The sequence below is a fragment of the Oikopleura dioica genome, chromosome PAR (assembly GCF_907165135.1).
Source record: "Oikopleura dioica chromosome PAR, OKI2018_I68_1.0, whole genome shotgun sequence".
Lineage (NCBI taxonomy): Eukaryota > Metazoa > Chordata > Appendicularia > Copelata > Oikopleuridae > Oikopleura > Oikopleura dioica.
Genome location: NC_137293.1, coordinates 15267982 through 15295593, shown reverse-complemented (window position 1 = coordinate 15295593; position 27612 = coordinate 15267982). Strand labels below are relative to the sequence as shown.

Here is a 27612-nt window from a genome sequence, read left to right as displayed (position 1 = left end):
GTTGATTGCGTAGCGCTCGTCTGGCTGATTGTTGTTGTGCTTGTCTTGTCAGTCTGTCGTCGATTCGGCGGACCAACGTTCGGCATTCGTCTAGTTGGGCCGCTATTCTGTTGGCGACTTCCTTCTGGGCTGGCGAGTAGTATTTGGTTTCAAGGAACCGGGCTGTTACGACGACAAGGATCAAGGAGATTAGGGCGCAGGTCAATATTGCGATTATTAACCCGATAATGAGGCCACTAACAGTAGTTGCTTCATTCATGTCTAAACTTACTATTTATTGAACACTATTTCTTGGTCGGAGAGCTTTTGCAGCAAATAATTGGCGATTTTCGAATTTTAGTTTTGTGTTCTTTCTTCATCGATGCTTAAATATGGTTTAGCTTCGCTCCGCGTTGCTTTATTTACTTGGTCGGGGTTGAAAAAGACTCCTCCTTTTGTCGTTTGCGGCGAAACAAGAGGATGTGTGGTTCGGGAAGATGTCTCAAATAGTGTTCCCAATTTGTTAGGAGGTTTATTCCAAGTTCCCGCCACTCTTGTACTGTCATAAGGCGCTCAATCGGTATTTTCGGGACCCAAGACTTTGGGACCGTGACGTGGACATACTCGTACGTATTGTCCTGATATCTTTCACTATAACGAATCATCCTGAATGATGTTATTATTATTTCTTTGGTGTGAGCCCAATGGGTTTTGAAGGTTCTTTCCTTCATTTTTTTGTTATGATATTTTCAGTAAAATAGCTTCTTTTGGTTTCTTGTAATAGTTCGATATCTGTTATTTTAAGCCTGAGCAGGTTAATCCTCATGTGGCGTCTCTTTTCAGCGTTTAATTCCTATTTAACTATCTCCTTTCTTTGGTGGCTGGTGATTAAGCTTGGTCCGGATTGAAGACTGAGTCGTCCATTATTTGGGCTACTTTTATCGCGGATTCCAAGCGTGCGTAGGTAATCGCATTTTTGTACTTTCCGTTGACCTCTAGCACTCTGCTAAGCTCAATCTTTTGAGTTCTTGTAGCATTGTTTTTTACTAATGGGTAAAGAAACGCTGCTGTTTGATCGGACTTCAAGCTATGCCTAGAAGAGGCTTCGTATACCAGGGTGAGGCGTTTAAAGAATGTCAGGAGCGACTCTTCTGGCTTTCTTCTTACGTTGAAGATTTCATCTGTCATGACATCCCTTTCCCCCAGATACTTTCCTATCTTTTTCAGGCAACGACCGAAGTCGTGCAAATCCTCCGCTTCAAGCAGTTGTTCGATGTACATATCCTCTTTGCGTAGGGTCAGCATAAATAAAGTAACCAATTGTTTGTCTGAGAGGCCACAGTTTCGGGCAAAGCAAATTGCGTTTGCGTTTCGGCACAAGTGCTCGCAGAATGATATTTTTTCGTCCGATTTCCATGCTCTGAACTGATTTTCGCCGAGGTGTTTATCAATTATTCTTTGGATGTCGTTTCGTCTATTTTCCTTTTCTTTATTTATTATTTTTGTGAATTTGTCCTCTTTTTGCCAGTGTTTTCTCCTTCCGTTGCTGATTTCCCCCAAGTCTGGTTCGTTATCCCTTTTTATAGGGCTTGGCTTGGGTTGATGGCTTTTTGTCAGACTTTGGTTTTGCCTTCGTGTCAGTTTCATCTTTTATTGTTGCTTCAGCGATTTTTTCGTGCTCCTCGTTTCCACTTCTTATTGGTCTAACGACTATCGTGAGGGCTTCAATGATTGTATGAATGATGCGAATAATATTCCCCATGTTGGATTTCGATTCTGAAAGAATGATACTAAGACTGATGACTCTACTTTGACTTGATTAGGAAGGTGCTTGGGTCAGCCCCGTCGTCGGCTAAAGCCTTCCGGTAGCTTTCCCGTGAACAGTAGTGGGCGTATGTTTTGTCCTTCAATTTCAATTTGATGCCGATTTCTTCTAAATCCGGCCCGAGCAACCGCTTCACGCAATAGCCTTCGTTCTATGCGAGATGCTAGGCTTCGCAGGTTAAAATCGACAATTCTTGCTACTTCGCAGTCGTCCAACTTCGCCTTGCTTAATATGTCCCATGTTTTTTTCGTTGTCTATGTGTGCTCGGAAAAATTTCGCAGCCTCGCGTTGTGCTTGTTGATTGTATGCTTCTGCAGTTTGGGTTGATCTGATTCTTAAAGCTACATGAAAATGCCAGTGTAGTAGCTCTTCGAGTGTTTTTGGACTTGCTTCGTTTTGCAAAAACTTCTTCAGTTTATTCAATCCCTTTTGCGCGCTCATTTGTTGTAGCGTCGTGCTGTTTATTACTCTTGTTGTAAGCAATGCTATTGAGTCGATATTTCCTTCGAATTTTGAGATGACGTGGTACTGTTTATTTCTGTAGAGTATTTCTGGAATGAGGTCCAAGTATCGATTTCTCAAGCTTTGAAGGGTCTCTTGTTTCATTTTCGTCCTTAAGTTTATGGTAAGTTATGATGGTGATTGCTTTGGAGGCATTCCAATCGTCTCTTTTATTGTCCCAAGTCGAGATTTTTTTCAAGGAACTGATCGTTACTCCCGACTTTAGAGTCTGTTATCAGAAGTTTAAATATTTTCCCACTAAGCTCATAACTTTTAATTTTGAAGTCGGTCCCGAGTGTTGAGGTGAAACATTCAGAAAACGTTCCGTCGGCAAATCGGATTAACAGTCTTGATCCATATTCGCTGAAGTTTTCGTTCATGAGTATCCTCAATACGTGGTTGTATCTAGGGTTCATTTAACAGTCTTAACTATTTGTAAAATGTCTCTTTTCCATCGAAAGAGGCGTTTGCGAAAGCAGGAAATCATCTCTTCCGCGCCTTCTAAGAGAGGGTTGCCATCTCTCATTTTTTCGGAATCTGTTTGTCTTATAGATATTCTCTTCAAGCGCAAGTTTTCCCAATCATTTGGCGTCCTATAAGTTATTATGTTTAAAAAATAATGCAATTAGATGAAAAGAGACGATTTTAATGATTTATCGTCTCGTCTGGAACAAAGAGATCATATTTGAGCTCAACTTTTATCTAGTTTGAGTTTAAGAATTCTAAAAAGATGTCCTTACGTTGAAATATAATGAAAAACCCGGATAAATTTTTTGTAACACGTAGACCATGTGGCTTTGGCTCTTCTCGAGTATAACGCACATGTAGAACATCGCAGCATTTTATTGCTTTTCTTAAATTCCTCCTTTAAACGATAGAACTGTAGTTTACACGAAAAGACGAGGCTCTGATGATAAACACTCTCTTCCGAAAACGTTAAGTCATTATGCTTCTGCAAATAAATACCAAAATCAAAATGGAATGTATTTAATATGTGCTGCCGAAATTTTACAATGCTTCTCGATATCTGTCATTCTCGAACGATCTCGGGCGTGTTTAGTTTTTTTCGTCGAGATGTTAAGGAGCTGTGAGGACATGGTAAATAGATCTTCCCCCTTTATTTGTTATCTCCGATGACTCTTTATTCAAAGAGAGAGAAGAACTGTTAAAAATTCTATCCTCGTTATCTATGTCTGTTTTCTAATATCAAAGGGTTAACTTGACTAAAATGTGCCTAGTTTGACTTTAAAAATTTTGATTGCTCCTTCAGCTCGTCAAATTTTATTTATCGATCATATTTGACCGCTTTTTTCTTTATTGTCTTCAAGAAGAGACGTTCGCCGAAATCCCTTTATGCTAGATCTCTCTTTTCTTCGATTAATAATCACACCACGGATCTACTTGTGTTAGTTTGACTCCAAGAAATTTATATATTTGGTTCTTATTATTAAAAATTTAACAATGCTTCTCGATATCTGTCATTCTCGAACGGTCTCGGACGTGTTAAATTTCCCATTGAAAAATCCCAGGATAATCGCAGACTGAAGGATAAAGTTTTCAAGTTCTCGGTCTTTTTTTGGTGACAAAATATCCTATTACTCTAAAGAAACGTTAACCGAATTTTCCTTATGTCAGAGGTCTCTTTTCTAAAATTAATAACATTAATACGAGTTAAACAATATTAGTTTGACTTCAATAATCTTAAATAATAGGTTTTTAATATTTTAAAATTCTATAATGCTTCCCGACATCTGTCATTTTTCCAGGATCCTGGGCATATTAAGTTTCTCCGCCGAGATTTTCCACGGGTTACGATGAAATTGTGAATGCGACATCTCCCTTTTTGGCTTAATTTCGATGACTATTTTTCCCAAGAAGAGACGCAAGAAACATTTTGTCGTGATAAATAAGTTTCTTTCCTAAGCAAAAAGTCTTTACTAGATTCAAACACGCTTAGTTTGAGTTAAGAAAATTCCAAAAATTGTTTCCTTTAGCTGGTCCTATTTTGTTCGAAAGTTGAGAATTAACTATTGGTTAATATTCAAATAGAACTCGTAACGGAAGAGGCTATTTTTGGGCGCTTTGGGAGGCCGTTTAGGTTCTTCAAGCAATTCAAACATCAATGAAAAGAGTCCCATAAAAATTCTTCTAATGAACCGATGTTCGTGTTTACCGGTTTTCCGAGCGTCACTGTTGCTGGATTAGATTCTATAGGCCTATAACGTGAAAATCTGGCAAGTGGCGACCCAGAATTCTGGACCCTTTTTCTTTTGGATATTCGGTTAGATCGTTTTTCCTTGTTGATTTCCCTCGAGTTTTTTTTCCCCGGAGAAGATCTTCAGACAGAAGTTATTCCCAAACTCGCTCCTGCCGGAAAATTAATGCGGAGGGGGGGCTTTTATGTCACTCTTTCCATTTTACTATGCAGTTCGATTTTTTGCGATTTTATTAATCCGAACATTGATAAACGCTGTGATGAACGTCTCTACTGCATGCTTTCGATTTAATTTCTTCTGTTAATATGTTTAGCAATAAATTTTTGGGGATTATAATTTCGAAGATTTCACGTTCAATTCACGTTCACGTTGTTTCGTCTAAAGGTTCTTCTACTAAAATAACAGGTTTACGTTCCATCGAGTGTTCTTGCAACAAGGGTCAAAAATTTCTTTTGTCTTTTGTGAAAAATGGGCTTCTTTTGAACTCGGTGAGGGGTAAAAAGAGACTACCAGTCCAAGATTTGGCTTTGAGAGGCGTCACAGAAGGGATTCAAACTAATCATTGACATATAAAGAATTCTGAACAGCTCCCTTTAGGTACCTCGACCGGAGTCAGAAATTTGCTGACAATCGTTGTTGACACCCTTACTTTTTCCCAGGGATAATAGAATTGATTCTTCGACGATGTCCCACTGCGCTCCGATTTTTCACTGATTAATCCTTTACTCCCCCTTTCAGGCGCAGGTGTTCTTGACTTCCGGCGCGGAGTTCGCATTTGAGAATGTTGGTTTGATCTATCGATATGGGTGTCACTGAATAGAGAATTTTCCCAGCTTTCAGAAAACATGTAATTTGGTAGATAAACTCTGAAATTGCGAAATGTTCTTTCTAGCTGAGTAATTCAACTAGCGCTAGTGCATACGCGCGTCCATAAAAGATGCGTATCTTGTGGTCAAGATGAAATATATTCAGATCCGGGAGATTTTTGGAATCTTCATAAGCTTAATAAATAACAAGCAGATCATTCTGACTCTTTAATAACTCCTTAGCGCTAAGGAAAATTTAATTTCTATCATTGAAATTAAACTTGTTGAGAGAAGTAACTAGGTGAATTCTTAATTACTAAACGACAAAAGACTGTCTTCTTGTTAAAGGGGGAGGAGCATTCTTATCAGCGGAACACTTTGACTGTCCGTTTTTTCCTTTTAAAGAGTCTTTTAAAAATATTTTAATTGTCGTAAAGAGGCTGTAACTCGCGGGCAAACGTCCCTTTTCATTTATATATGGGCTTAAATTGATGCGAAGACTGGCGTAAAGAAAGTTTATCCGCGCTTTATTTTTTTCAAAGGATGCTTTTTCTATTTTAAAGAGATTCGCCTTGGTTCTAGGGGTATCGTTCCTTTTCTGCTAGAAGGAAGGTTTTCATTGTTAATTTTATGCAGATCAATCTGCCACAAAAATCGTTTCTTCTGACGTTTATTCTGGTCTAAAGATGATTTGTCTTGATTGTTATAATCATGCCAGGTGTTCTTCTCTCTTTTCTTTTATTACTGTTATTAGGTCCGATGATCTTTGGGCTAATAAACTCTTTATTGGTTTTGGCGGTAGACTTTTTCTGGGGAACGCGGGCGCTATTTTCTAGCTAGTTATAATCCCCGGTTGGTGTGTTTTTCATCCACAATTTTGCGAGATGGGTATCGCTCGTAAGACAACTGCCTTGAAGCCAGTTAAACTGACGAAGATGCTGCGAAATCTTTCGCTACGCGAAGGAGAACAGCTCCAGATTGAAAGAGATGTTTTCGATGAAGACGGCCTCGTGTTTCTTGAGCTCGCAACCGCCACAACCGACGATTACACTCGTGGACTAGCGAGCTGTATTACGAAAGATGGCGTTGATAAATTCTTCCTCGAGGATGACTACGGCGGCCCTCATGTTGCTGCACACTCTTCTGCCACAAACGTCGACACTAATCGTCCCGCCGCCGCTTCATCTCCGACTAATGCAGCCCTTGACGCTCTTATCGCCTCTTCTGACCCCGACCTTTTTTGTCAAATCGATCCGGACACCAACACGAATGACGTCTTTACTCTGCCAAATGCCAGCTTTATCAACACGCTCCCTGAAGTTCCTGCAATTCGTCGATCTCAACGCGTCCGAAAATCCACCAGAAAACCCGATTTTGCTTATTATTGAATCACTTAACCGGTTAATTTTCTTTTTTTTCTTTAAATATCTTTATTCTTTCCTTGATATTCTGAAAAAAATGATTTTTATTGTACCTAACTGTCAGGTAGCACTTTCTTATATTTTCCCATAAAATGATTACTTGGATTACTCAACACGTTTTTTCCCTTATTTTCCCAGACTCTATTTCTTATTACCAACTTTACTTTCTTTCAATAAAATGAAATTTATAAATTTCTTCTCCTTATATAATGCTGCTTATTATAAAATAAATACTTTAAATTGTCAACCTCAAAGCTTGGTTTTTTTCGTCTCATCTTGCTCAAATTCTGGGTTTAATCCCGGGCAGAGATGACAGTCAGGTCTTGCAAATACGCGGTTTTTCTTTTTCGGGATTTTTGCCAAAAACCTCGTAATTGCGAGCCGCAATTTTCCGAAAGCAATCATAAATGAACGGGAGAAATTCTCCTTTGGTAAAGATGCTGATTTTGTGTAGGGGAGAAGTTCTCCTTTTGTAAAAAATGCCGATTTTGTGAAGGGGAGAAGTTCTCCTTTACAAAAAATGCCGATTTTGTGAAGGGGAGAAGTTCTCCTTTTGTAAAAAGTGCCGTTTTTGTGAACTGAAAAGATCTTCTTTGGAAATATTCATTTTTTTTTGACAGAAAAAACCTTACCCTCTCATTTAATGGAAGTTTCCTTTGAAAATGAGCAAATTTTATTGGTCTTTTTCGCCTCTTTTCTTTCATCAAAAGATTTAGTGTTTGATTATTATAAAAATTTTTTCTTTCTAGAGGGTGTTTTTAAGGTTATGAAGAGGAATTTACTTTGAGGAAGCTAGAATAAAGCTTACCTAGCATTAGAGGAAAATGTGTAATTCCCAAATGTTAGAAATACGATTCTTTTGATCTTATAATTTTAAACACTAATTTCACGAACCCGCAGCGAGTATTCTTATTTACCGCGGTTTTAACATGAATCGGAAGGCTCCTACTTCTTTCATGTTCGTGCTACCTGGCCAGCTGGCCCTTTTCCCGAGTCTGTTTTTAGTTGCCGTTTATACTGGCAGTAACGAGTGGTGGGGCAAGATTATCGCTACTTATAATCGACAACGATTCGAAAAAATTATCCTTCGAACTTATTTGGTTCAATTTAAGTTTCGTGATTTTTACTGCATTTTGATAATGAAGGCTTTTGCTCGAAAAGGAGACAAAAGGTCTCGAAGCACCTACGAAAAATGGTCACTAGCCCTGATCAGAAAGTTTCGAAGAGAATGCGTCGTATCTTGGATCTGAAAAAGCTCTGCAAGAAGCTAGATCGTCGCTCAGAGCGTCGCTGGAGAAAATTCCAAACTCTACCGCCATTTCCTTGGGAAAGACGATTGGGAATTTCGGCTTCGACAACGACAACTACTACTACCACGTCGGCGATTGCACGCCCGGCCACGCAACCAGCTGCTTCCGAAACAGCCTCACAACCAGCTGCGCGAAATCCTGTGCAGCCCCCGCTTCGCCGGTCCACCCGCGTCCGTAAATCAACGAAAAAGGACGATTTTCATTATTATTAGTAATTTTCGCGGTTTTCTTTACTGTAAAGAAACGTTGATTTCTGGTAATTCATTCGTCAATTGTCTCTTGTAATTGAAAATATCACTGTAGATATTTCTTTTTAGAACCATTCGATCATTGTGAGAATAAAAATTGATTTGTCCGTATATCCGAGTTTGAGTTCCTTTTTGAAAATAATTGTTGTTTCTTTCCTTATATGCCGCAGAAGAGGCATTATCGAAGAAGAGACTAAATAGAGACCAGAATTTAATGATTCTCTCCTGGCCTTATCCATGTCGATTTTCTGAAAATAGACATCAATGATTCAGATCTTGTTTCTTTAAAGATTCAAATATGTCAACAAGATTGTTTCGACTTAAGTTTGAGTTCAAAAAATCAGAAATTTCCTATTTTAAGGGAACAAACCTTTAATGAATTTTAAAATTTCCCCTGCTTCTTCTTCGGAGTAAATATCTCAAAAGAAGCATTTATCGTCATAATATCATTCCTTTTGTATGATAAACTTGTTAAACAAAACCGATGTAATTTAGTTTGACTTTAAAAATCACATTTTCCCTATCGAGTTTTTGAAAAATTTAAATTTATTTTAAAAATTCCTTCTTGTTTTACTTCAGAGTTTGTTCTTTCGAAAGAAGCATTTTTCCTTCTGGTAACGTTTCTTTCTCCTGTTGAATTTGTTAGACGAGCTATCTGGTGCGTAGTTTGATTTTAAAAATAATGGCTTTCTCGTCTAAAACGACAAAACTAGAATTTATTTTAAAATTCTACTCTGCTTTTTCTTCGGGGTTCGAATTCTTGAAAGAACCATTTTGGATTATCGAAACGTTCACTTTATGTGTTGAACGTGTCAATCAAGCCTTTTAGACTTGATTTGCCTTTAAAAATAGTCGCTTTCCCGTCAAGGATGACAAAACTCAAAATTAAAATTAAAGTTTTCCTTGCCTTTGTTTGAAGTCTATATCTTGAAAAAACCTTTAAACCTAGATAAATGTTTCTTTTATAAAATAAACTCCTTTAATAAGTTCTATTGACCTTAGTTTGACTTCAAAAATTTATCTTAAAAACTCGGTATGAGTTCTGACTTTTTCTACTTTAATATTAGACGCTTCTCCAATAAAGCGAAGTCCGAGGCCGATGATTTTTAATAATTGTTCCTTTTAAGTCCTCGTTCTAAGTTATATGAGGCTACGCTAGGTAAAGCGAGCTATTCGAACATCCCTATCGTAGGCAGTTTTGATTTAATCCGATCAAAGTTGAATGTCCCGACAAAAATTGCACCTTCTTTTGTTGAAGTCCCGGAGGTTTCTTTGATATTTTGTAAGAGGGGAGATAATTGTTCGGTAAAGCAGTTTGCTGAGGGTCCAATAAATCGCTTGCCCTTTTCATTTATTGTCCTTATCTGACACCTGTTTGGCGTTCGCCACGTGACCGCGATTGTTGAATAAATGATAACAGTAAACCTTCGATTGCAGCCGATCCCCGGGTTGCACCTGCGCCTTCCGTACCATCAATTGTAACTGGTTATTTAGGAAATTCCGTCTCTTCCGGCAATTTACTAATGCGCTTAATTTTATAAACTCTAAATCTTCTATTTGAAAATAATCAGGAAGAATTTCTGATGAAAGACAAAATGGTGGGCAAGGAAGTTTTCGGTCGAAGCGCGCGGATTTTTGGAAGAGTATTTTCTTTCTTTAAATAAGCACCGTTTCCAATAAAAATTGTCAGACATTTGTAATTCTTGCTAAAAATATAGTCTCTTCTTGGCGCTTCTTCTTATTAACAAAAGCATTAATTCTAGCGGCGGGAGTTCGAAACTTTCTGGTAAAACAGCGGCGACGGCAACTTGCCGCTGCAAATCCTCGTAATCGCTTGGCAGTCGCAGTTACGTTTTTAAGAACTGGCAATAACGGGCATCCATTAATTATTTGCTTATTCGGAAGATATTAAGTTATTCTTTTGGGCTTTTTGAAATTCCGCGCTTATCGCTTTCTTGCATCAAAAGAAACAATTTTGTTGGGTTCTTTAAATACGCTCATTTCGGTTAAAAATGAAATTAAAATGATCCAATAGATTTTTAGTTTTCACGTGAGTTTGGGGTAACTTCGTCTAAAGGAGGGTATTGTTAATAAAAAATTTTTTCCCAGACAGATTGTATTCCATTTACCTTATCAAAAGAGGCATTTATACTTTGAATGATGTTTCTTTTATATCTTTAATTTGTCTTTAGGACTACTTTATCCTTAGTTTGATTTTAAAAATTCAAAAATTCTGAGTGCGTTAAATTTTACGATACTTCTTCCTTATCATTCAAACAAATAAAAGGCTTTGGCCGCCCTATTTTACGTGTCAATTATCGAATCATGGTTTGATCATGTGAAGGTTCGCTGGCTGGGGGATGCGATTATTCTAGCGTTCCAAAAAATTCTGAAGCGCGCGCCGCTTTTGATCATTCCTCGTTCGTTTTCTTGGAACTTTTATTGTTTTAAATGCATTCATTTTTAATAACTTTCTGTAAAAACTCGACGGGATGTTCGTTTTACCACAGATTACAAACGATTCTTATCAAATAAAAAGTTTCTTTCGCAACCCAAAAAAAAAATGCGCCGCTTTTTAAAACGTAAAAGAGACGACGGACCTACGATTTCGTATGGTTCCCGAGATGATCTGCCTCGCAAGCGGCCCTGCATTTTTGATTCCCGTGGCTATAACGAGTTGGATTCATCTGAAAGAGACTGCCCGACTTATCGACACTACGTGAAACAGATTTCGAGAAGCGAGCACATCTTGGGGATGAATCTTCAGCTCTTCGGCCTGTTTCAGCTCGCAATTCCTTCCCAGAATAGCAAGCCCGATTTCGGACGGACTCTTGCAAACGTCTACGAAAGACGGCGCGGTTCCATTTGGCTTCGCCTTTCGTCTCTTCCCCTTGCCATGAAGCCAGAAGTTGACAAATACCTCAACCGCTACGCGACTTTTGATTTTAATGGTATTCCCGCTCACTTCTTCGCCGACGTTCCAGTGACTCTAATTGTAAGTTTTACTTCGGTGTTTTCTTTTTTTCGTTTGTTATGATTAATCATTAAATATTATTAGTTATTTTGTAAAATAACTTTTAAATTAAGCCTGCTGCTTCTATTCCGCTCCCTCCCGATTCTTCAGAAGAAGACGAGCAGACAGACGATGAATCTGCTGCAGCAAATCAGCCCGAAGAAGACGACCTGATGGAAGTTGACCCGCACCCGAATCCGTTTGTGGATTTTGTCTTCGACAACTTGCATCAAATTATCTTTGAACCAGCGTTTTTCTTAGAGTCCTATGACTCCGGTTTCGAGTCTGCGTAATTTTTGCGCCCCTTTTTTCAGAATTTCCCGCTCTCGACTGATGCACAATTTTTTCTAGACGCCAGAATTTGTTTCCTTCTATTTTTCTTAAAATGTTTATCAACCAAAAAATAAACTTTATCTTTTTCTAATTTACCGCCCGTTTTGAAATTATTTTGTAGAATTTGGTGCATAAAATTTTCCGCCTCGATGATCTTGTACGCAATTATTTTCCTTTCGCTTATCCTTCTTTCAACCGTAATTCTACTGTCTTAATCATTTTTGTTGTAATAAAAATTAAAAATTCAAAAAATAATTAAGCTTTTACTTGGCCTTTGCCGTTGTTATAAGCTACCAAGCAGATTTCCGCACGTGTTCTTTTAATTATAAACAGTTGTGAACAAATTGATTTACGACGGTCGGTAGAGTGTCATTTAATGATTCTCAATGAGAAAATGAAGGGGTTTGATCGACAAAAAATCAAAGCCGGCGAACATGATGTTTCTCTTGAATTAATACTGTAGCTTGAATTTCCAATTAAGAGGGGCTTTTTTTTTTATTTTCATTATTCTAGGTTGTTTGTCATGCAAACATTCGTTTATTTTTGTTAAGAAAAAAATTTTCTTCAAAGAATTAAACTCAAACTATATTCTAACGACCTAAATAACCCTATTTCGGCATCGAAAGAGACGCTTCACTTAGTGAAAAATTGAAAAATTGGCTTTAATGAAGTCAACCTAGGTTTATATGAGAATTATCAATCCTCTGAGATTTCTAAAAGAGACGTTTTATAACGAAGGGGAGGAGAAAATTCGTCACTTCCGATGGGTCTGTTAGTAAGCCTCTATTTATTTTCAAGAAAAACAATCTGAATCAAAATCATGACTTTCCTTCGAAAATTTTAAGCTTGCTTTTTGGGGTCGCTTATAACAATTTTGCTGCTTATAACAAAATTTGCTACAAGGATCGGGCAAGCTTAAGACCACATTGACTTCTATTTACCGATGATTTTTCCCTCCGAAGAGTCGGTGTTACCAAAATTAACGTATAATTTTCCGTTCTTTGGGCACATAGGGAAGGGGAAATTAACTCGAAATTGTTTCTTTTTACGAGAATATCGAATTATCATAATAGGGCCGATACATAATTACGCTTTTGACGCGGCGCGCTATTATAAGAAAAAGCGGAAGCGGCCTTTTTCTAGGAAAGAAATGTGACAAAAATAATGGTCAGTTAACTCAAGATTTTTCCCCGCCAGAACATCGAAATTTCCGAAAAATTTAGGCCCCTTTTTTATAATTTCAAGGGCAGATAAAAATACTTTCCGAAAATCTCAAAGGGTCGGTTGAAAGCCTAAGATACTCAGCCAAATTTTTCTTTCAGATAAGCGCAAGAAATCGGGTGTGCCGAAAAATGTCGGAAAAGTGGGCCAGCCTGACCTGTCATCCGCAAAAATATTTGTATGATTAGTGAGAAGAAAAATATTTTGGACCATGACATATGCGCTTTTTCATCCCGAAATAAAATTTTTACTCTACCTTAACTTTGACCCATTCAATTGGTGGAAGGGGCACGCTAGTTGCTTCGGGCCTAGCGCTGAATCTAGGACCAGCGTAGCTTTGATGCGATTTTTGTTAGCAGAGGAGTTTATCGTGTTTATTTGCTTGGTCGTTGCTTGCTTCTTCATCCTTGATTGTAAATTGACGATAGAATTGCCGTTTATTTTTCGACTTTTTTTCAGAGCTACACTTATGATCTTGCTCTTCGTTATCCTTTTCCACCTCCCAGTGCTGTATTTATAGTGTACACTTTAATTGGCTTCAGAATACATTGTCACGCAACTTGGTTACTTCATTAATTATGAAAACTTGGCCACCGGCCTCTTTGAATTTTTAATTTTTCCGAAGCGGCTCACACCGCTCAGAATAATAAAAATTCGTTGTGATTTTCCGGTGCCTTTTGTTCTTCCGCTGTCAATCATTTTCGCTTCTTCCACCATCGTGTCGGAAACGTTGAAAGACGTCTCGGAATAATGTGTCTTTGATCAAGAACAATTATTTTTGGTGGGCTGAGCGAAAAATTGTGTCGAAAAAATAATAAAGGTGATCTTTAGCCATAAATTATTTAAGATTTCATCTTAAACTGGGCGAATAATCAGATCTTTATTATGAGCGGAAGGTACCTTAACTTTCGCAGAAAAAATGAAAAAATCGGTGTTGTAACTCTTAAAACGGGGTAAACGTATTTTCGCGTGAAAATTCTTTCCTTGTCAATAAAGTGTAGACTTTCATTAAGACGGGCGAAGAGGGGAAGGTTAAAAATTTTTTAAAGCATGGGTGAAATTAATTGGGTTCATCGTAAATTGACTCTTTTTCGCTAATAATAGCCTTCTGTTTAAAGGGAACGTAGAAAAACGTTTCTTTCCCTTGAGTTATTTTTAAATAAGGCATATTTTTGAGTTTTCCTTTTCAAAAGAGACGATCAAAAAAATTTTTTGATTAAGGGAGCCTCAGAAAATTTGAATAAGGTTTCACCTTTCTCCTACCGTATTTTTCTTCTATAAAGATCTTGATTCTTTTTGATAATCGGTTTTGTGTTATTCTGCGGGCTTTTCCTAAAATGATTTTTTCCCAACCTTTTTCTCTTAGGATTTTAAAAAACATTGATTCTTACTTCTCTGGCTTATTAAGTCTAGGCTACAAAATGTGTAACAAAAAGAAACGGGGCGATCGGTAAGCAAAGATTCATCAATTTCTCCGCCAGCATTGGTTTCTTCACTTCCACTTCTTCTTTTTTCTTCTGCCTTCCCCAAGCTGGGTTTTTGTGAAATGACGAAAGTGGATTTCCGTTTTCCGTTTTCGCGGAATCATGAATATTAAACGGTATCTTCAGGCTCAACTTCTGAGGAATCCTTTTAATAATTGATATTTTTGAGAGCATTTTTCCACGTGTTTTCTATTAACTATTCATATTCTGACAGCCTGGTTGCTCCAGAAATTATTCGTAAAATCTAAGCGCACCGTCTCGCGCTTCTCCTGAATTTTTAATTTTCCGAAAAGCTTGATCTCTTTGAAGATCATAAATTACTGAGCGCTTTTGGCGCGCCGCGCTTCGCGGGTTTTTCTTTAATAGAATATTCTCATCATGCTGGATCTGAAAGAGACGAAATTAGAGATTCTTTTGTAGTTTGAGATTCTTTCTTCCTTTGGAATTTTCATTATTTCTTTGAACATCAACAGTCTATTCATATGAATTATCCATTTCAGAGTCTCTTCTCTGCGTTTTTATGAATAATGAATAAACCTTCAGGTATCGTTGTTCTCAAAGAGACTGAATTATAAGTTTCTTCTGAAGTATCAAATTATTTATTCCTTTGAAAGTTTCATAACTTCTTTGAGTCTGCCCGTTAATGAATTCTAATTGTTTCTTCAGACGTTTTGCTCAGTTTTTGATGAATTATGAATACGACTTAGCGCGTATCCGCTCGAGAAGAGACTGAGTTAACGTCTCTTTTGAACTTTCGCAGCGCGTATTCCTTCTCATGTTTCATTATTTCAAAAGCCTTGCAAGTCTATGAATTTTAATTCCTATTTCAGAGTTTCTAGCTTGCATCTAGATGAATAATAAATAATCCCCCAGGCATGCTCGCTTTCGAAAATCATAAAATTTTGATGGTGTTTCAAAGACTTCTAGTGCTTTTATAAATTTAAATGTTTATTCTGAGCTTACACGTGTGGGGGTTTATAAATTTTTCATTTAGCTTTCATTATTTTTAGAGTCTCTTTTCCGCTTTTATGAATTATAAAGAAATCCTACACGCAGGTTCACTTTAGAAAATCATAAAATTTTGATGGTTTTTCAAAGACTTACCGCGTTTTGATGAATTGTTATGTTTCTTCTAAGCTACCAGCGTGAAGATTCATAAATATTTTTACCTTTCTTAATATTTTCCTAAAATTCATACCTGGCGCTGGGTTTGTTTATACTTCTGACACCAATGTTATGCGCTGCCTTGCAATGGTGTATCAATCTTGCAATAAAAACTAACGCATATTTTGGTATAACGTATTTTGTGTTTTATTTCATGTCTTGCACATGGTATGAAATGAGAACGTTACTGATCTGAAGGAAGGTGTCTTCCTTATATACTGATCGCTGAGCCCCCAGGCTATCCTACGCTGCATCCCGAGCCATCCAGGTTCTTATTGGTTGATCAATTATGCACGAGGCATATCGTCAGGATGGAACGAGATGCTCAGGCTAACCTGGGCACTCAGCTGCATAAACATAAGTTATATCATAACAACGGTTCATTCCATTATTTTCTGAACTTAAGGGTAGAACATGAAATCGGCGCGCGGCGCCTCGCTCGCCCAGCGCCCCGCCGTGCCCTACTTTTCAGAATGCCCTAAAATCGGAACGGATAAAGCTTTTCAAAAATTTCTTCGGATTTCAGATTATCAAAGCCTTTACTTTACACAGATCAAAAATGAGCAGAATCGTCAAAGAATAAGTCGGAGAAAATGACATGAGTTGGTCAAACTCTATCTCCTCTCGCAATTCTTATCCGATTTTTCAAATTTAGATAGGTCGAAAGTGCTCCGTTAGACCTAAAATTTCGTAGTCTCAGAATTAATTTTGAACCTCCCTAAAAATCCACACGGCTTCTCAAAACAAGTGCTCTCACGCCGCGCCGCTTCTTCTCTCGCGCTGCGCGCCTCACGACAGTGCAGCTCTCATTTCAAAAGCTCATATAAAATTCCATAAAGCTTCAAAATTAATTCTGAGACTACGAAATTTTAGGTCTAACGGAGCACTTTCGACCTATCTAAATTTGAAAAAATCGGATAAAAATTGCGAGAGGAGATAGAGTTTAACCAACTCATGTCATTTTCTCCGACTTACTGTTTGACGATTCTGCTCATTTTTGATCTGTGAAAAGTAAAGGCTTTGATAATCTGAAATCCGAAGAAATTTTTGAAAAGCTTTATCCGTTCCGATTTTAGGGCATTCTGAAAAGTAGGGCACGGCGGGGCGCTTGGCGAGCGAGGCGCCGCGCGCCGATTTCATGTTCTACCCTTAAGGAGTGATAAATAATGTCGAATCGATAATGTACGGAGCGGGGCGCTGCGCATTAGCACCGACAAGGAGCCAATCAAAGCGCAGCGCGCGCAGCTTGAATCATTCTAATCAGCGCCATTTCAGTTACACGCAGTGAGCATTAATAAATACATAATTGGAAATACAATAGAACTAGGACTGCGCATTTCGCACACTCTTGGACACGTGGTTCCACGCGTCAATGTATCTAGCGGCGCATGTTTCGACGCATTTTGTCTGGAGTCTGCTGGAGCCATCTGGGTCGCAAGCTTCGAGGCAGTTTTTGTTGATCGCTTCCATGAGAGCTTGTTGGTGAGCCTGAGCGAGCTGCTGTTTCAATTGTTGCTTGACCATACCAAGAGCCTTATCTACAATAAGGAAACAATCTTGGGATCACTCATTTACCTGAGAAACATTTCCTGGCATAGAAGCAGCTCCCAAGTCCTCGCTCATTGATGGCATCGCGCTTGCATTTCCGAGTCCTCCTCCAAGTGGTGGTGGCGCCGAAGAACCAGCGGAAGAGCCTGTATCGTACTTATCATATCCACCGCCAGCGCCGTCATCTTCAATATCTCTGTTAAACAAAGTCAAATCCAAAATCCGTACTCATATCCTCGTCATAGTTTTTCTTCTTCTCAGGAGCGGAGCTTCCGAACCAGCCCATACCTACGGTACTTTTCAAAAACTAGAAAAATCTAGAAGTGAGTGAGACGCTAGAAATGACATGAATTGTGAGTTTATGAATTTTCGAAAACATTGAATCAGCAGTGAAAGAAACAGTTAGAAATAATAAATAACGGGTTGAATCAAAAGAAGACGGATTTTCTGCGCCCCTTTTGTCGCGAAGAGGCGAGACTCGGCGACGCTGACTGAAGTTGAATGTCGTTTTTCTCGAAAAAGTACTGCATCCGTCGACCGATGTCGGTGGGAGCTCTGATCACGAGTTTCTCGAATGCTGCATCAGATTTGTACGCTACGGTCAGTTGACTTCTTTCGTTCTTCTGTGGCGTGATCGTAAAGTCGGACATCTTACTGTAGGGAATCACTGAGGGAATGCCAGCGAACAGTTTCGTCGGCGTCATTTTATTTTTGAAGCTCGCTTTCGGCTTACCAGTGGCAATCGTGATACAATCGTTACCGAAAGTAATCGTGAAGTCTTGAGCGATCTGGAATTTCTTTCCGAGCTTGAAGCTTTGCATCACGCTTGGAATGATTTTGACAGTGAAGGAACACTGCTCTTCTGTAAACGTCGGCGGCTTGGGAGGAGGCTCAACGGTTTGTACGCAGAGATTGATAGTGTACACTGGGTCAGGGATTTGTGGGTTTCTACAGTTGTGCTGCAGGAATTCAAGAATAGCGATCGTCGGCGCTAGAATCACGTTGTCTTTCTTGAGCACGAAGGATTGATTCGTGCGAAGCTTTTGAAGGCCGTGCTCGTCGAAGGTCCTTTTTGCTGCTTGGAGAACATCGTCAGCGGTTGATTCTGTATCGATGGGAACGACGACATCTTGGCAAGTAGAGCGAGACATTTGTATCTCACTCAAAATAACTCGTGCTTTTCCGACTAAATATGTTTATTAATATCAGTAAGACTTTCAAATACAACCACCTTTCGCTCTCTCCGCAATACAGTTTTCTACAATCGCTAAGCCCATATTGGCAAGAGTCATTCTCCCATTAATTTTATCCTCCGCCAATGATTTTAAATCAAACGCAGCCGACTTAAGATCCTGCGCAATGTGAATCGTCACGTCCGGCTCAATATTTCCGTTCTCGACGAAATAGATTGAGTGCGATCGGTCTGTGACCTCGGAGTGTTCAAGCTTCGGACCACTGAAGCTAGGATGATCGTAGCTTTTTATGTATTGGAAGCATGTCAGACCAACGAGATCGCGATATTTTTGATTCTGTCGAATATTGATGGTAATGCCATGCACGAATTCACCTTTTTCGTTTGGGAACCGAAGCGGGATCTTTTCATTTCCGACCATTTTATAAAGGGAAACACTGATAAGAGTTCGATTAGATGCCGAAAATAAGGGTATTCTTCCTTGATTTATATATTAAAGAACTCTCCCTGTATGATAAAGACGGAACATCAAGACTAACTGTCGTAAGCTTGTCATATTCCGCAAAGGGGCGGACATCTTTTGGTAGCTCTTCGACAATTTTATCCGCAACTCCGAGAGCTTCTTGCTTTCGTTTTTCTATTCTTTGCTTGATTTCTTCTACTGTAGGAATTTTGCCAGGCGAGTTGTTTTCCGGATCGGCAACATATCGGATTTGAGGAGGATCATCCAGGTCGCTTTTTATAACCCGTGACTTCTTTCTGTAGTTATCTTGGTATGATTTGAGCAATCTGTCAGTGTTGCTTCTTTCTCGGATGGTTTTTCAGAGTCGAAGTTTTGAAATGCACGAATTTCAGGACTGTGATCAAAATCTGGATCATCCCATCGATCAGCCAGTTCATCAACGGTCATTTGATCTCGCTTGTGAATAACATTTTCACAAAATTGATCAACGATGAAAGAATTTTGAATGTGGGCAAGGTTCCATTTCTTATCTTCGAGGATTGCCATTTGGTCCGACTCGATCAATCTAATAGATTCATTCTTTTTAAATCACATTTTTCTATAGCTTTATTAACTTTGAAATACGACTGAAAAGGCGAAGGGTATTGTTTCTAGTGATGTTGATTACGTCTTCAATAGGTAACTTTTTTACTTCAGAAATAACTTTCGCACTAATGATGAGGTTCTTGGGTTGGTTTTCAGTCCCAGGAATAAGTGATAACGCGGGTGAATCTGTTTCAAGAATGAGATTTTCAATCGGAACAAGTTTGATGAGATTTCTCATTTGACTGTCTTCTTTAGCAGCTGTGTTGGGAACACTGAAGTAAACGCCTTTCTTAGCATAAAGAGCGGCTCTTTTGGCTTTTCCGCCGTAAGCATGCATGAGAACATCGTAGTACTCGTATTCATCAAGAAGTGTGAATATCTGTGGAGCAGCTGATCGAGAATGAACGTTCAGCGGCAGCGAGTACTTTTTAGCGAGTTCGATATGAGCTCGAAACGCCGCTAGTTGCAGCTCTTTATCATCTGGTGTTCTGATAAATTTCGGAGTAAAATCAAGTCCACATTCACCAATACAAACAACTCGATCGATGTACTTTTCAATTGTCGCCTAAATTGTCACATTTTTATTGAATCTTGTAAAATGAACTTGCCTTGTATTGATCATATTCTGATAAGCTGCAAGCAGAAGACTCTTCCGGGACGGCATATGATCCTTGAATAGGATGCAGACCAAGAGCAGGGAAGAGAAAGTCTGGGTGTTCATCGCACATCTTCATGTTCCTTTCAAAATCTGTAGGCATAAGAAAATGATTCATTATCGCTTACTATTTCCGTATTCTGGAACGACAATGACACCAGCGACACCTTCTGCTTTCGCATCAGCAATAACTTGCTCAATTCTATCATGAAATTCGCCTAAATGAGCATGGCAATCCATCATTCTGAAATTGGATAAAAAGTGAGAATTTGATCTAATTGGCAGTTTATGAGCTTTCATCAGCGATGGGGTTAGCATGAATCGTGCACTGTTTGAGTCTGATATCTGTAGTCGGTCGGTACGTTTTCGGATCGATCAGGACTTTCTCCATGGCGTCAAGTGTCTCGTCGCCATCGATGACTTTCCCAAAGACGGTATGCTTCAAATCGAGAGTGGGATGTTTGGCGTAAGTTATCATGAATTGCGACTGAACTCATTTTATCGGAAAACAAACAATTCGCCCTTACTCTATTTGTATTTGCTCCAGAGTTTGCCATCGACAAAATACCCCGTCCAGAATGTCTCAAATTGTCGTCAATCTCATCCTCAAATGGTCCGCCCTTATTCATAATTAGAAGACAGAAACTGACACGCTGCCTTACCCAAATAGACTCACCGCCTTTTCCAGTCCCCGTTGGGTCGCCTCCTTGGACGATGAACCCAGGAATGTTTCTGTGGAACACTGTGCCATCATATTTTCCCGACGCGACAAGAGCAAGAAAGTTTTCACAAGTTTTTGGGCAGAGCTTACAGAAGAGCTCCAATTTCAAATCACCAAGATCCGTATGCAGAGTAACCGACATGATTTAGCTGCTTTTTCTAGAGTATTTTCATTCAGTAATTGAAATAAAAATACGCTGATAACAAGTGCACAAGACATTTTATTGTAAGTTTGAGGGCAGTAGATCTCGCAGGAAAGAATTCAATTGATCAATTTTTTCTAAGGGTGTCTTCTGGTGCAAATGCTTAACATTTACCTTAAGTGAAAGTTAGTGAAAAATATTTAGCATTATGCTACCTTCTATGCTTCAATTTTGCCTTTTGCTACAAGCTTCGCTCTGACTCGTTCTAAAATTCTCTTCGCTTCGCAGTTGGGGAAATTGTCAATGTCGTAATACGTCGGGGCAATTTCGACCAGCCAGTCAACCTTTTTCAAGTTTATTAACGATTCTATTTAATTCTCACAAACCTTGATATCTGTAACCGTTCGGATGTAGTTCTTTGAGGTAAGTACGAACTCGTCGTACAGAACCCAATCGGGCTTGTGGTCCAAGCAAGTCGACGGATGAAGTTGGACGACTTGATTGTCCTTCATCGTCAAATAATGACCAGATTTCTCCTTTTTAAAATGTTAAAAAATGCGCCACTGAAACCTCTTTATTTTTACCTTGTGAGCAACTTGCATAAAGTATCCTGATACGATCGCTTTTCGGATACTTGTGTAGTAGTCCTTGGAAGTGAAGTCGCAGGACCTTCGTGGGAGCGAGAATCGATCCATAATTCTCGACAGTTGCTGTCGGACATTATCAGCGCTAGAATTTTTTAGGACCGCAGTTTTGGAATGACTCCTACCTCATCAAGGATCGGTAGTTGATAAAGTTCTCGTAGCACCATTGTGGAGAATCACGAGATTGCTTGAAGGCGTGGTAGACGTTCAAGAGAGTCAAGTGATCGCCGTCAATGTGCGCAAACTGGACCTTCGCTTCATCGGCAGCTCTTCGAGCCTCGCTAGGTCGGACGAAGCACATGGGCACAGTAAGCATCGCCGTGGTGGACAAGATTTCGTTCGAGCAGTTGAACTCGCAGGAGGAGATGCACATCTTAGCCAGCTGAGGATCGAGGGGGAACTCCGCCATCATGGAGCCCAACTCGGTCAAGTCACCTATTGAGTACAAATTATATCTTTTTCATTGCACTCAGTACCCGCTCTGTCCCTGATACCGCGCGCTGTCTGACTTTGATGGCTGTGCGATCATTTACCGTACTCGCTGGAGCAAATTTACATACCATCATCATTCAAAGCAGCGAGGTAGTTCAACATTTCCAGGGCTCGCATAAGCGTCTCGGGTGCTGGTGGATCCATGAAATCGAAGTGAACGAGATCATCGATACCGAGCTTTTTCAGCTGGAGGACGACACTGCCCAAGTTCGATCGAAGGATTTCGGGATAAGTGTTGTCCTGCATTTCGCCTTGGTACGCCTTCTCAGTGTACAGGCGGAAAGTTTTGCCAGGACGGGTTCGACCAGCACGGCCAGCACGTTGCTGAAAAACTATTAATTCTGGAATCGTAGAAACGAATTTACCTGAGCAGACGCCTTGGAAATAGCAGAGACGAGAAGGGACTCGACTCGAATTCGAGGGTTGTAGACCTTTTGCTTGGCAAAGCCAGGATCAATGACGAACACAATACCGTCAATAGTGAGCGAGGTTTCAGCAATGTTAGTCGAGACAACAACTTTGCGACCAATAGCGCCATTCGGCTTGTTTGGTGGTGGAGGTTCGAAAATTCGCTGCTGCTGCTGGGGCGGCAGTGTCGAATAAAGTGGAATAACTAATGACACGGTAAGAACATGCTCGTAGATCTGAAACACTTACCCTTGACATCTCCAACTTCGGGCCCCATTTTCTCAACTTCATCTCGTATCCGTTTACACGCGTCTTCTATCTCTTCTTGACCAGTCAAGAATAACAAACAATCTCCTTCCTGTTCTTCACACAAATGAATCTGGATAACTGTCCGAATAGCAGCTTCCAAATAATCTTTCTCTGGTTCGGGCGTGTAGAAAATTTCTACAGGGAATGTTCGACCAGGAATGGACATGAGCGGCGCATTGTCGAAATAAGACTGGAACTTTCCGGCATCGAGAGTGGCACTCATGACGACGATCTTCAAATCAGGTCGTTGCCGACAGACTTCTTTGATGACACCCAAAAGAATATCAGTGGCTAAAATATTATTGAAAAAATCAGCCATATTTTCTGTTCCCTACCTAGCGTACGTTCGTGAGCCTCATCGAGCAAGATAACGTTGTACTTCTCCATCAAGGGGTCCGCCATAGCTTCTCGGAGCAACATACCGTCAGTCATGTATTTCAAGAGAGTGAGCGAGGACGTGCAATCTTCGAATCGAATAGTGTATCCAACATGTTGGCCGAGAATGCAGTCCATTTCATCAGCAACACGCTGAGCGACGGACATAGCGGCGACTCGACGAGGCTGAGTACAAGCGACTGCCTTACGAGAGCCAACAGGCGAATTTTGACGGACGTATTCGACGCACCATTGTGGGATCTGGGTGGTTTTTCCAGAACCAGTTTCTCCGACAAGACAGATAACCTAACATTAGGTTCGAAAAACCGAAAAAGTAATTCAACTAACCTGATGTCTATGGATCAACTCCATGAACTTATTCTTGTACTCCCAAACTGGCAAACCAAGACGTCTCTTGAGCAAGTCATAGTACCGCGGAGTGTACGGCTGACCAGTATACGGGTTCAAAAGAACCTGCTTTGGCTCTACGATCTTACGAGATTTCTCCTCGACTGGCACGACTGCCCCATCATCAAGGCTGCGCTTCGACATTCTACACAAGTCAAACTCAAGATAAGATTTATACAAAATAATTTATTAGAATACAAAAATAAAGCAGCAGCAGAATAAAACGTTGGGTCAAATCTCAAAGCTAGCTTCGGATTCTTCTTCGGAAACGGAGTTGTCACTATCATCACCTCGTTCTTGCTTCTGCTCGGAGAGTGTTTGATAAGGACCCAGTCCGCCGAAGGCACCTTTTCCAATCGCGATGTAGTCTTTGAGTAGTTTAATTGTAGCCACGAGTCCAACGCCAAGCTGACAGAGGTCATTCTCCGTAATTTGCAAACCATTATGTTTTCCTTGATTGCAGCCATTGTAAGTACTTTCTAGAGTGTAAGAGCGGGGAATGCCAAGACGACGATAGACAACGGTACGAGCACATGTTTCACGGGTAAGCTGGAAGCGGCAATTCATAAGAGAGAACATTGGCAGACGATTGAGTAATCTATGAGGCGTTTTTAGAAATTTCGATATTCAAGATTTTAATTTCCAAAATTATTGAAAAAACGATCCTTGGTAAAGCAAGCACATCGCCAGTTCCATCACAGCCGAAAATAAAAGCGTTTTTCTTTAACGAGTGTCCATGAAGATCAATGTAGCACATGGGTGATTTTCCTTTTGCATTTAGACTGGCTATGAATCCCTTTAGGTAGTAGATCGAAGGAGACATGTTTGGATTGGGCATTTCCCACTGGCGATTGAGATCAAATTTGGCCATATTTGTCCTGTGATTTCCAATGATGCATCCGTCAGGATTGAGCATTGGCACAAGTTTGAAGACGAACTCGTTTCGCGCTGCCTCGGCTACTTTATGATCTGAGACCAAGAAATCCATGATGCCCTTCATTATCCAACTTGAATTCGTCTCCCCAGGATGCACTCGTGCAGAAATAACGACGTATTCTCGATTTGATATAGGTTTGCTGTAGTTTTCAGCTGCTGTAATTGTCACAAGATCAATCTTATTGTGGAGCAACGTTTGGCACAGTGTTTGCCTTTGGAAGATCACATTTTCAGGCGGCCGGATCATGTTTAGATGTGCTTTTAATCGCGTATACGTGTAAGGATAGTGGTAGGCCATGTAAACGAGGGTCGTATCTCGCGGAAATGTCACGTCAAAGCTCATTGTGTAGTAGTTCTTGTTGCCTTTGTTTCTTATATTATTGCTGAAGTACATAATGTTGGAGCCAATTCTGCGCCAATGCGGATTCCCAGCTCGAGCTTCGTCTACTGAAAACATTAAAGGCTGCATTCCTTTGCCAAATTGCGATTCCTTCTTTTCAAAGTTCATGATGCTGAATTGATACCGATTATTCGCGTCTATATTGCCGATCTTGAAGAAAAACCACTGTCGGTGAGAGTCTTGGTACATGTCAGGCTCAATCCACAGCTCGTATTGCTCGTCACGTGTCCAGTACGCTTCGGCCAAGTTTCCACTTTCAAATTTAGAATCGAATGCTAACAAGCCTTCCGTATTTTCTCCTATCCGTTCGGTCTCTCTTGCAGCGTAGACGAGCTTTCGCTCAAAACGCTCCGGATGGACGTATTTTTCTATTTCCTGGAGAGCGCGGTTGTGTCTTGCCATCGATTTCGTTCTGACCATTGGAGAAGGGGGTTGAGGAACTTGGCCAAATAATTCGCAGCTAGGAAGAACGTTGTTGATATCATCGAGTGTTGGTCCATCGCTAAAGCGATTGATGTTTTTCGTGATTCTTTCGCATCTAGATATTTCAGCTTTTTCTTGATTACTGTGAGCTCTTGCTTCTTGATCCCAGCCGTGGTCGATTACGTTGCAGAGATCTTTGTAGGTTGTCGACTCGGCGTATTCCTTGAGCGTGTCTCTTGGAAGAAGCTCGCTTGCTGACTGCGTCAAATCTTGTAAAGATCCAGATGACTTTTTGGAATAAGCGTCGAGCCCAACGATGTCGACCTTCTCACGGCTGATATCTTCGGCAAACTGACCTGTCTCGTGAGAGCTTCCCCAGAATAATCATCTTCCCATTCGTCATCATTACATTTTGAATGAGTTTCTTCGATAAAGTATCTTTCAAAATAGCTAAAGGTTCTGTATTGTTCTTCGATCACATGCGAGGTAGGCATCTCGTTTATATCTTGCTGCGTCTGCTCAAAGTGCGTATCGGTATTTGCAGATCGTATCGCGGGGGATATTGAAGGAATCGCCTTTTGCATCGTTGTTATCAGTAGACGAACGACTTGTTCCGGCTCATTTTTCTGCATCATGCCCTCTGCGACGGCGCACAACTTCTTTAATATCGTCGGTTCAGAGAGCTTTGTACGGCCCTCTTTCTCTGAGGTCATGCTCTTGAGCAGAATGATGAATCCTTTCCTTAGATGAATAAGTCGACCGCCGTGGCGGTGATCGTATTTATGCCAGGATTCCACCAGGTCAACGACGACTGGCAGCATTGGCAAGGACTTCGTAACGTTTTTCTTCTGCACTTTTATCGCCTACAAACAGATGAGCTCAAGCATTTCCGACAGATGTGCTCTTACCTTGTGAATAAGCTGTAGTATAATGCGAACATGGCCAGTGTTTTTCTTTCCTTGGTTAACCTGGCACAATGTAAATAACATCTGAAGAGACGGGATGATCTCGCGCGAGCAACTAGGACTTCCTGCAACGATCTTCAGAAGATTGAGCGCAGTCGGTCGGACCTTGGTCGGCTCACGAATGAGACGCAGAAGCGTCGTTATTCCGTCAGCATTTACGCATTTCAGCCCGAATCCTACCGGTAGTTCGTGAGTATGAATGAAAATGAATAAAGAACTGTACCTTTGTCTTTCGCCTTCGCCAGGATCAGTAAGTTTAGCGAGTTCTTGACGATTTCGGAGTGATTCTGCATCGCTCTATCCTCAGAATGGCAACGGGCGACGAGTTGAAAGAGCGTCCCAGTTCCATTATTTTGAATGAAGCGGCGAGCGAAGCCAAACTCAAGCAGCGAAATGAGGATCTTGACGCAGGACAGCGCCAGTTGCTTGCTATCAAGATCTTCGATCACATTCAAGCATGCTTCCACTCCTTTGGAACTAGAGAGCCATATTGAAACCCGTGAAAAAGGAAAGAGTACTTACGATAAAAATTCACGCTTGTATGCCTCTTTCTTATTGATCGTGTAGAGTAGCTGCTCAGCAATCTTGATTCGATGCTCGATCCGCGCAGTGGAGCCAGCGCTGGAGTCGAGTATCACGATCAGGGACGAGAGTCTGCATTCTTCCTCCGTCCCGTTCCTCATCTCATTCAGATATGCCTCGCTCTCCGCATTTGCTCCCATTCGCCATCCAACAAAAACACGTTCTAGAAATAACGTGTCAAAAAATCATGTTTCTTTTCTGAGCGGGGCATTCATTTTCACTGTTACAGGATGTATTTCAGAACAAATGTTAACGAACAAATGGTAAGATATAATTTCTGATATTCTTTTCTTTTGGCGTCCGTCCCTAATTTTGTTGAAACCTACACGGTGCAGTTAGAAACCGTGGACCTTGATCTGCTCAGCTCGGGCGAGCTTGACGCCTAACAAGAAACGCTGGATGTTTGCTCGCTGATCTCCCTGTCACGTGTTTCGAAATTTGCGTAATTAACTTATCATTGATTTTGCATAAAACACGATCCTGGAACTGAATGACTTCACCCCACTCAGCGTGGTCGACGACGGTTCCGTTACAGGCGAAATGCCGCTTGCAGACCTTGATGATCTTCTTCAAGTCGTACTCGTCTGAGAGACCCTTCGCTTTGGGTTGAAGTAACTTTTTTTTGCGATCAAGCGAAGAATTATTCAACCCTTTCCTGGACGGTGGTAAGAGTCTTACGACCGTTACGTTGCTGAATTCGAATGTGGACCATCTCCTTCTGTGGGCACTTATCGTCGTTCTGCGCCTCATCGAAGGCATCGATGTTGTTATCGAAGACAACTCGGGAAGTCATTTTTTCTGAAATGCTAGAAGAAAGTCTCTATATTTATAGAGGCGAAAGAG

General features: G+C 40.4%; 7 protein-coding genes across 7 annotated transcripts; all 7 read right to left on the bottom strand.

The window, feature by feature from the left end:
• Nucleotides 1–16697: 16697 nt before the first annotated feature.
• Nucleotides 16698–17438, bottom strand: LOC145705168 (uncharacterized). Its single transcript, XM_081782623.1, has 3 exons — nt 17298–17438; nt 17097–17254; nt 16698–17054 (listed from the first exon to the last, which is right to left on the bottom strand). The coding sequence occupies exons 1-3, from the start codon at nt 17353–17355 to the stop codon at nt 16845–16847; spliced, it is 426 nt and encodes a 141-aa protein (XP_081638749.1). The 5' UTR covers nt 17356–17438; the 3' UTR covers nt 16698–16844.
• On the bottom strand, nt 17412–18696 carry LOC145705157 (uncharacterized). The gene is made up of 2 exons (XM_081782612.1): nt 18301–18696; nt 17412–18255 (listed from the first exon to the last, which is right to left on the bottom strand). The coding sequence occupies exons 1-2, from the start codon at nt 18680–18682 to the stop codon at nt 17498–17500; spliced, it is 1140 nt and encodes a 379-aa protein (XP_081638738.1). The 5' UTR covers nt 18683–18696; the 3' UTR covers nt 17412–17497.
• A 626-nt stretch (nt 18697–19322) lies between these two features.
• LOC145705456 (putative deoxyribonuclease TATDN3) lies at nt 19323–20207 on the bottom strand. Its single transcript, XM_081782932.1, has 3 exons — nt 20093–20207; nt 19918–20057; nt 19323–19874 (listed from the first exon to the last, which is right to left on the bottom strand). Exons 1-3 carry the CDS (start codon nt 20205–20207, stop codon nt 19323–19325), a joined length of 807 nt encoding a protein of 268 aa, XP_081639058.1.
• Nucleotides 20208–20232: 25 nt separating this feature from the next.
• LOC145705167 (uncharacterized) lies at nt 20233–20863 on the bottom strand. Its single transcript, XM_081782622.1, has 3 exons — nt 20627–20863; nt 20492–20584; nt 20233–20451 (listed from the first exon to the last, which is right to left on the bottom strand). The coding sequence occupies exons 1-3, from the start codon at nt 20825–20827 to the stop codon at nt 20251–20253; spliced, it is 495 nt and encodes a 164-aa protein (XP_081638748.1). The 5' UTR covers nt 20828–20863; the 3' UTR covers nt 20233–20250.
• A 179-nt stretch (nt 20864–21042) lies between these two features.
• LOC145705150 (putative pre-mRNA-splicing factor ATP-dependent RNA helicase PRP1) lies at nt 21043–23644 on the bottom strand. The gene is made up of 9 exons (XM_081782606.1): nt 23404–23644; nt 23016–23361; nt 22621–22971; nt 22329–22576; nt 22032–22287; nt 21597–21906; nt 21412–21556; nt 21214–21363; nt 21043–21171 (listed from the first exon to the last, which is right to left on the bottom strand). The coding sequence occupies exons 1-9, from the start codon at nt 23605–23607 to the stop codon at nt 21046–21048; spliced, it is 2136 nt and encodes a 711-aa protein (XP_081638732.1). The 5' UTR covers nt 23608–23644; the 3' UTR covers nt 21043–21045.
• Nucleotides 23645–23648: 4 nt separating this feature from the next.
• Nucleotides 23649–26933, bottom strand: LOC145705170 (cytosolic carboxypeptidase 1-like). The gene is given in 6 exon segments (XM_081782626.1): nt 23649–24128; nt 24163–25490; nt 25493–26085; nt 26131–26363; nt 26411–26664; nt 26710–26933. Coding segments are annotated over 6 exon segments (3042 nt in total). The 5' UTR covers nt 26910–26933; the 3' UTR covers nt 23649–23694.
• Nucleotides 26934–27088: 155 nt separating this feature from the next.
• Nucleotides 27089–27595, bottom strand: LOC145705169 (eukaryotic translation initiation factor eIF1-like). The gene is made up of 3 exons (XM_081782624.1): nt 27427–27595; nt 27246–27365; nt 27089–27184 (listed from the first exon to the last, which is right to left on the bottom strand). The coding sequence occupies exons 1-3, from the start codon at nt 27560–27562 to the stop codon at nt 27105–27107; spliced, it is 336 nt and encodes a 111-aa protein (XP_081638750.1). The 5' UTR covers nt 27563–27595; the 3' UTR covers nt 27089–27104.
• Nucleotides 27596–27612: the final 17 nt, after the last annotated feature.

What these genes read in the sequence shown, in the direction of transcription:
- LOC145705456 (XM_081782932.1), bottom strand. Translation starts at nt 20,207, where the DNA reads ATGATGGATTGCCATGCTCATTTAGGCGAATTTCATGATAGAATTGAG. An exon ending in CGTTCCAGAATACGGAAATA is followed by an intron (nt 20,058 to 20,092) that starts GTAAGCGATAAT and finishes TTATGCCTACAG; the next exon opens with ATTTTGAAAGGAACATGAAG. An exon ending in CAGAATATGATCAATACAAG is followed by an intron (nt 19,875 to 19,917) that starts GCAAGTTCATTT and finishes GTGACAATTTAG; the next exon opens with GCGACAATTGAAAAGTACAT.
- LOC145705169 (XM_081782624.1), bottom strand. Translation starts at nt 27,562, where the DNA reads ATGACTTCCCGAGTTGTCTTCGATAACAACATCGATGCCTTCGATGAG. An exon ending in TAAGACTCTTACCACCGTCC is followed by an intron (nt 27,366 to 27,426) that starts AGGAAAGGGTTG and finishes AACCCAAAGCGA; the next exon opens with AGGGTCTCTCAGACGAGTAC. An exon ending in AGTCATTCAGTTCCAGGATC is followed by an intron (nt 27,185 to 27,245) that starts GTGTTTTATGCA and finishes CGTGACAGGGAG; the next exon opens with ATCAGCGAGCAAACATCCAG.
- LOC145705168 (XM_081782623.1), bottom strand. Translation starts at nt 17,355, where the DNA reads ATGGGCTGGTTCGGAAGCTCCGCTCCTGAGAAGAAGAAAAACTATGAC. An exon ending in AAACTATGACGAGGATATGA is followed by an intron (nt 17,255 to 17,297) that starts GTACGGATTTTG and finishes GAGATATTGAAG; the next exon opens with ATGACGGCGCTGGCGGTGGA. An exon ending in TGCCAGGAAATGTTTCTCAG is followed by an intron (nt 17,055 to 17,096) that starts GTAAATGAGTGA and finishes ATTGTAGATAAG; the next exon opens with GCTCTTGGTATGGTCAAGCA.
- LOC145705150 (XM_081782606.1), bottom strand. Translation starts at nt 23,607, where the DNA reads ATGTCGAAGCGCAGCCTTGATGATGGGGCAGTCGTGCCAGTCGAGGAG. An exon ending in CGAAGTTGGAGATGTCAAGG is followed by an intron (nt 22,577 to 22,620) that starts GTAAGTGTTTCA and finishes CCGTGTCATTAG; the next exon opens with TTATTCCACTTTATTCGACA. An exon ending in TTATGCAAGTTGCTCACAAG is followed by an intron (nt 21,364 to 21,411) that starts GTAAAAATAAAG and finishes CATTTTAAAAAG; the next exon opens with GAGAAATCTGGTCATTATTT.
- LOC145705167 (XM_081782622.1), bottom strand. Translation starts at nt 20,827, where the DNA reads ATGTCGGTTACTCTGCATACGGATCTTGGTGATTTGAAATTGGAGCTC. An exon ending in AAGGCGGTGAGTCTATTTGG is followed by an intron (nt 20,585 to 20,626) that starts GTAAGGCAGCGT and finishes ATTATGAATAAG; the next exon opens with GGCGGACCATTTGAGGATGA. An exon ending in CTGGAGCAAATACAAATAGA is followed by an intron (nt 20,452 to 20,491) that starts GTAAGGGCGAAT and finishes AAATGAGTTCAG; the next exon opens with TCGCAATTCATGATAACTTA.
- LOC145705157 (XM_081782612.1), bottom strand. Translation starts at nt 18,682, where the DNA reads ATGGTCGGAAATGAAAAGATCCCGCTTCGGTTCCCAAACGAAAAAGGT. An exon ending in TATTGCGGAGAGAGCGAAAG is followed by an intron (nt 18,256 to 18,300) that starts GTGGTTGTATTT and finishes AAACATATTTAG; the next exon opens with TCGGAAAAGCACGAGTTATT.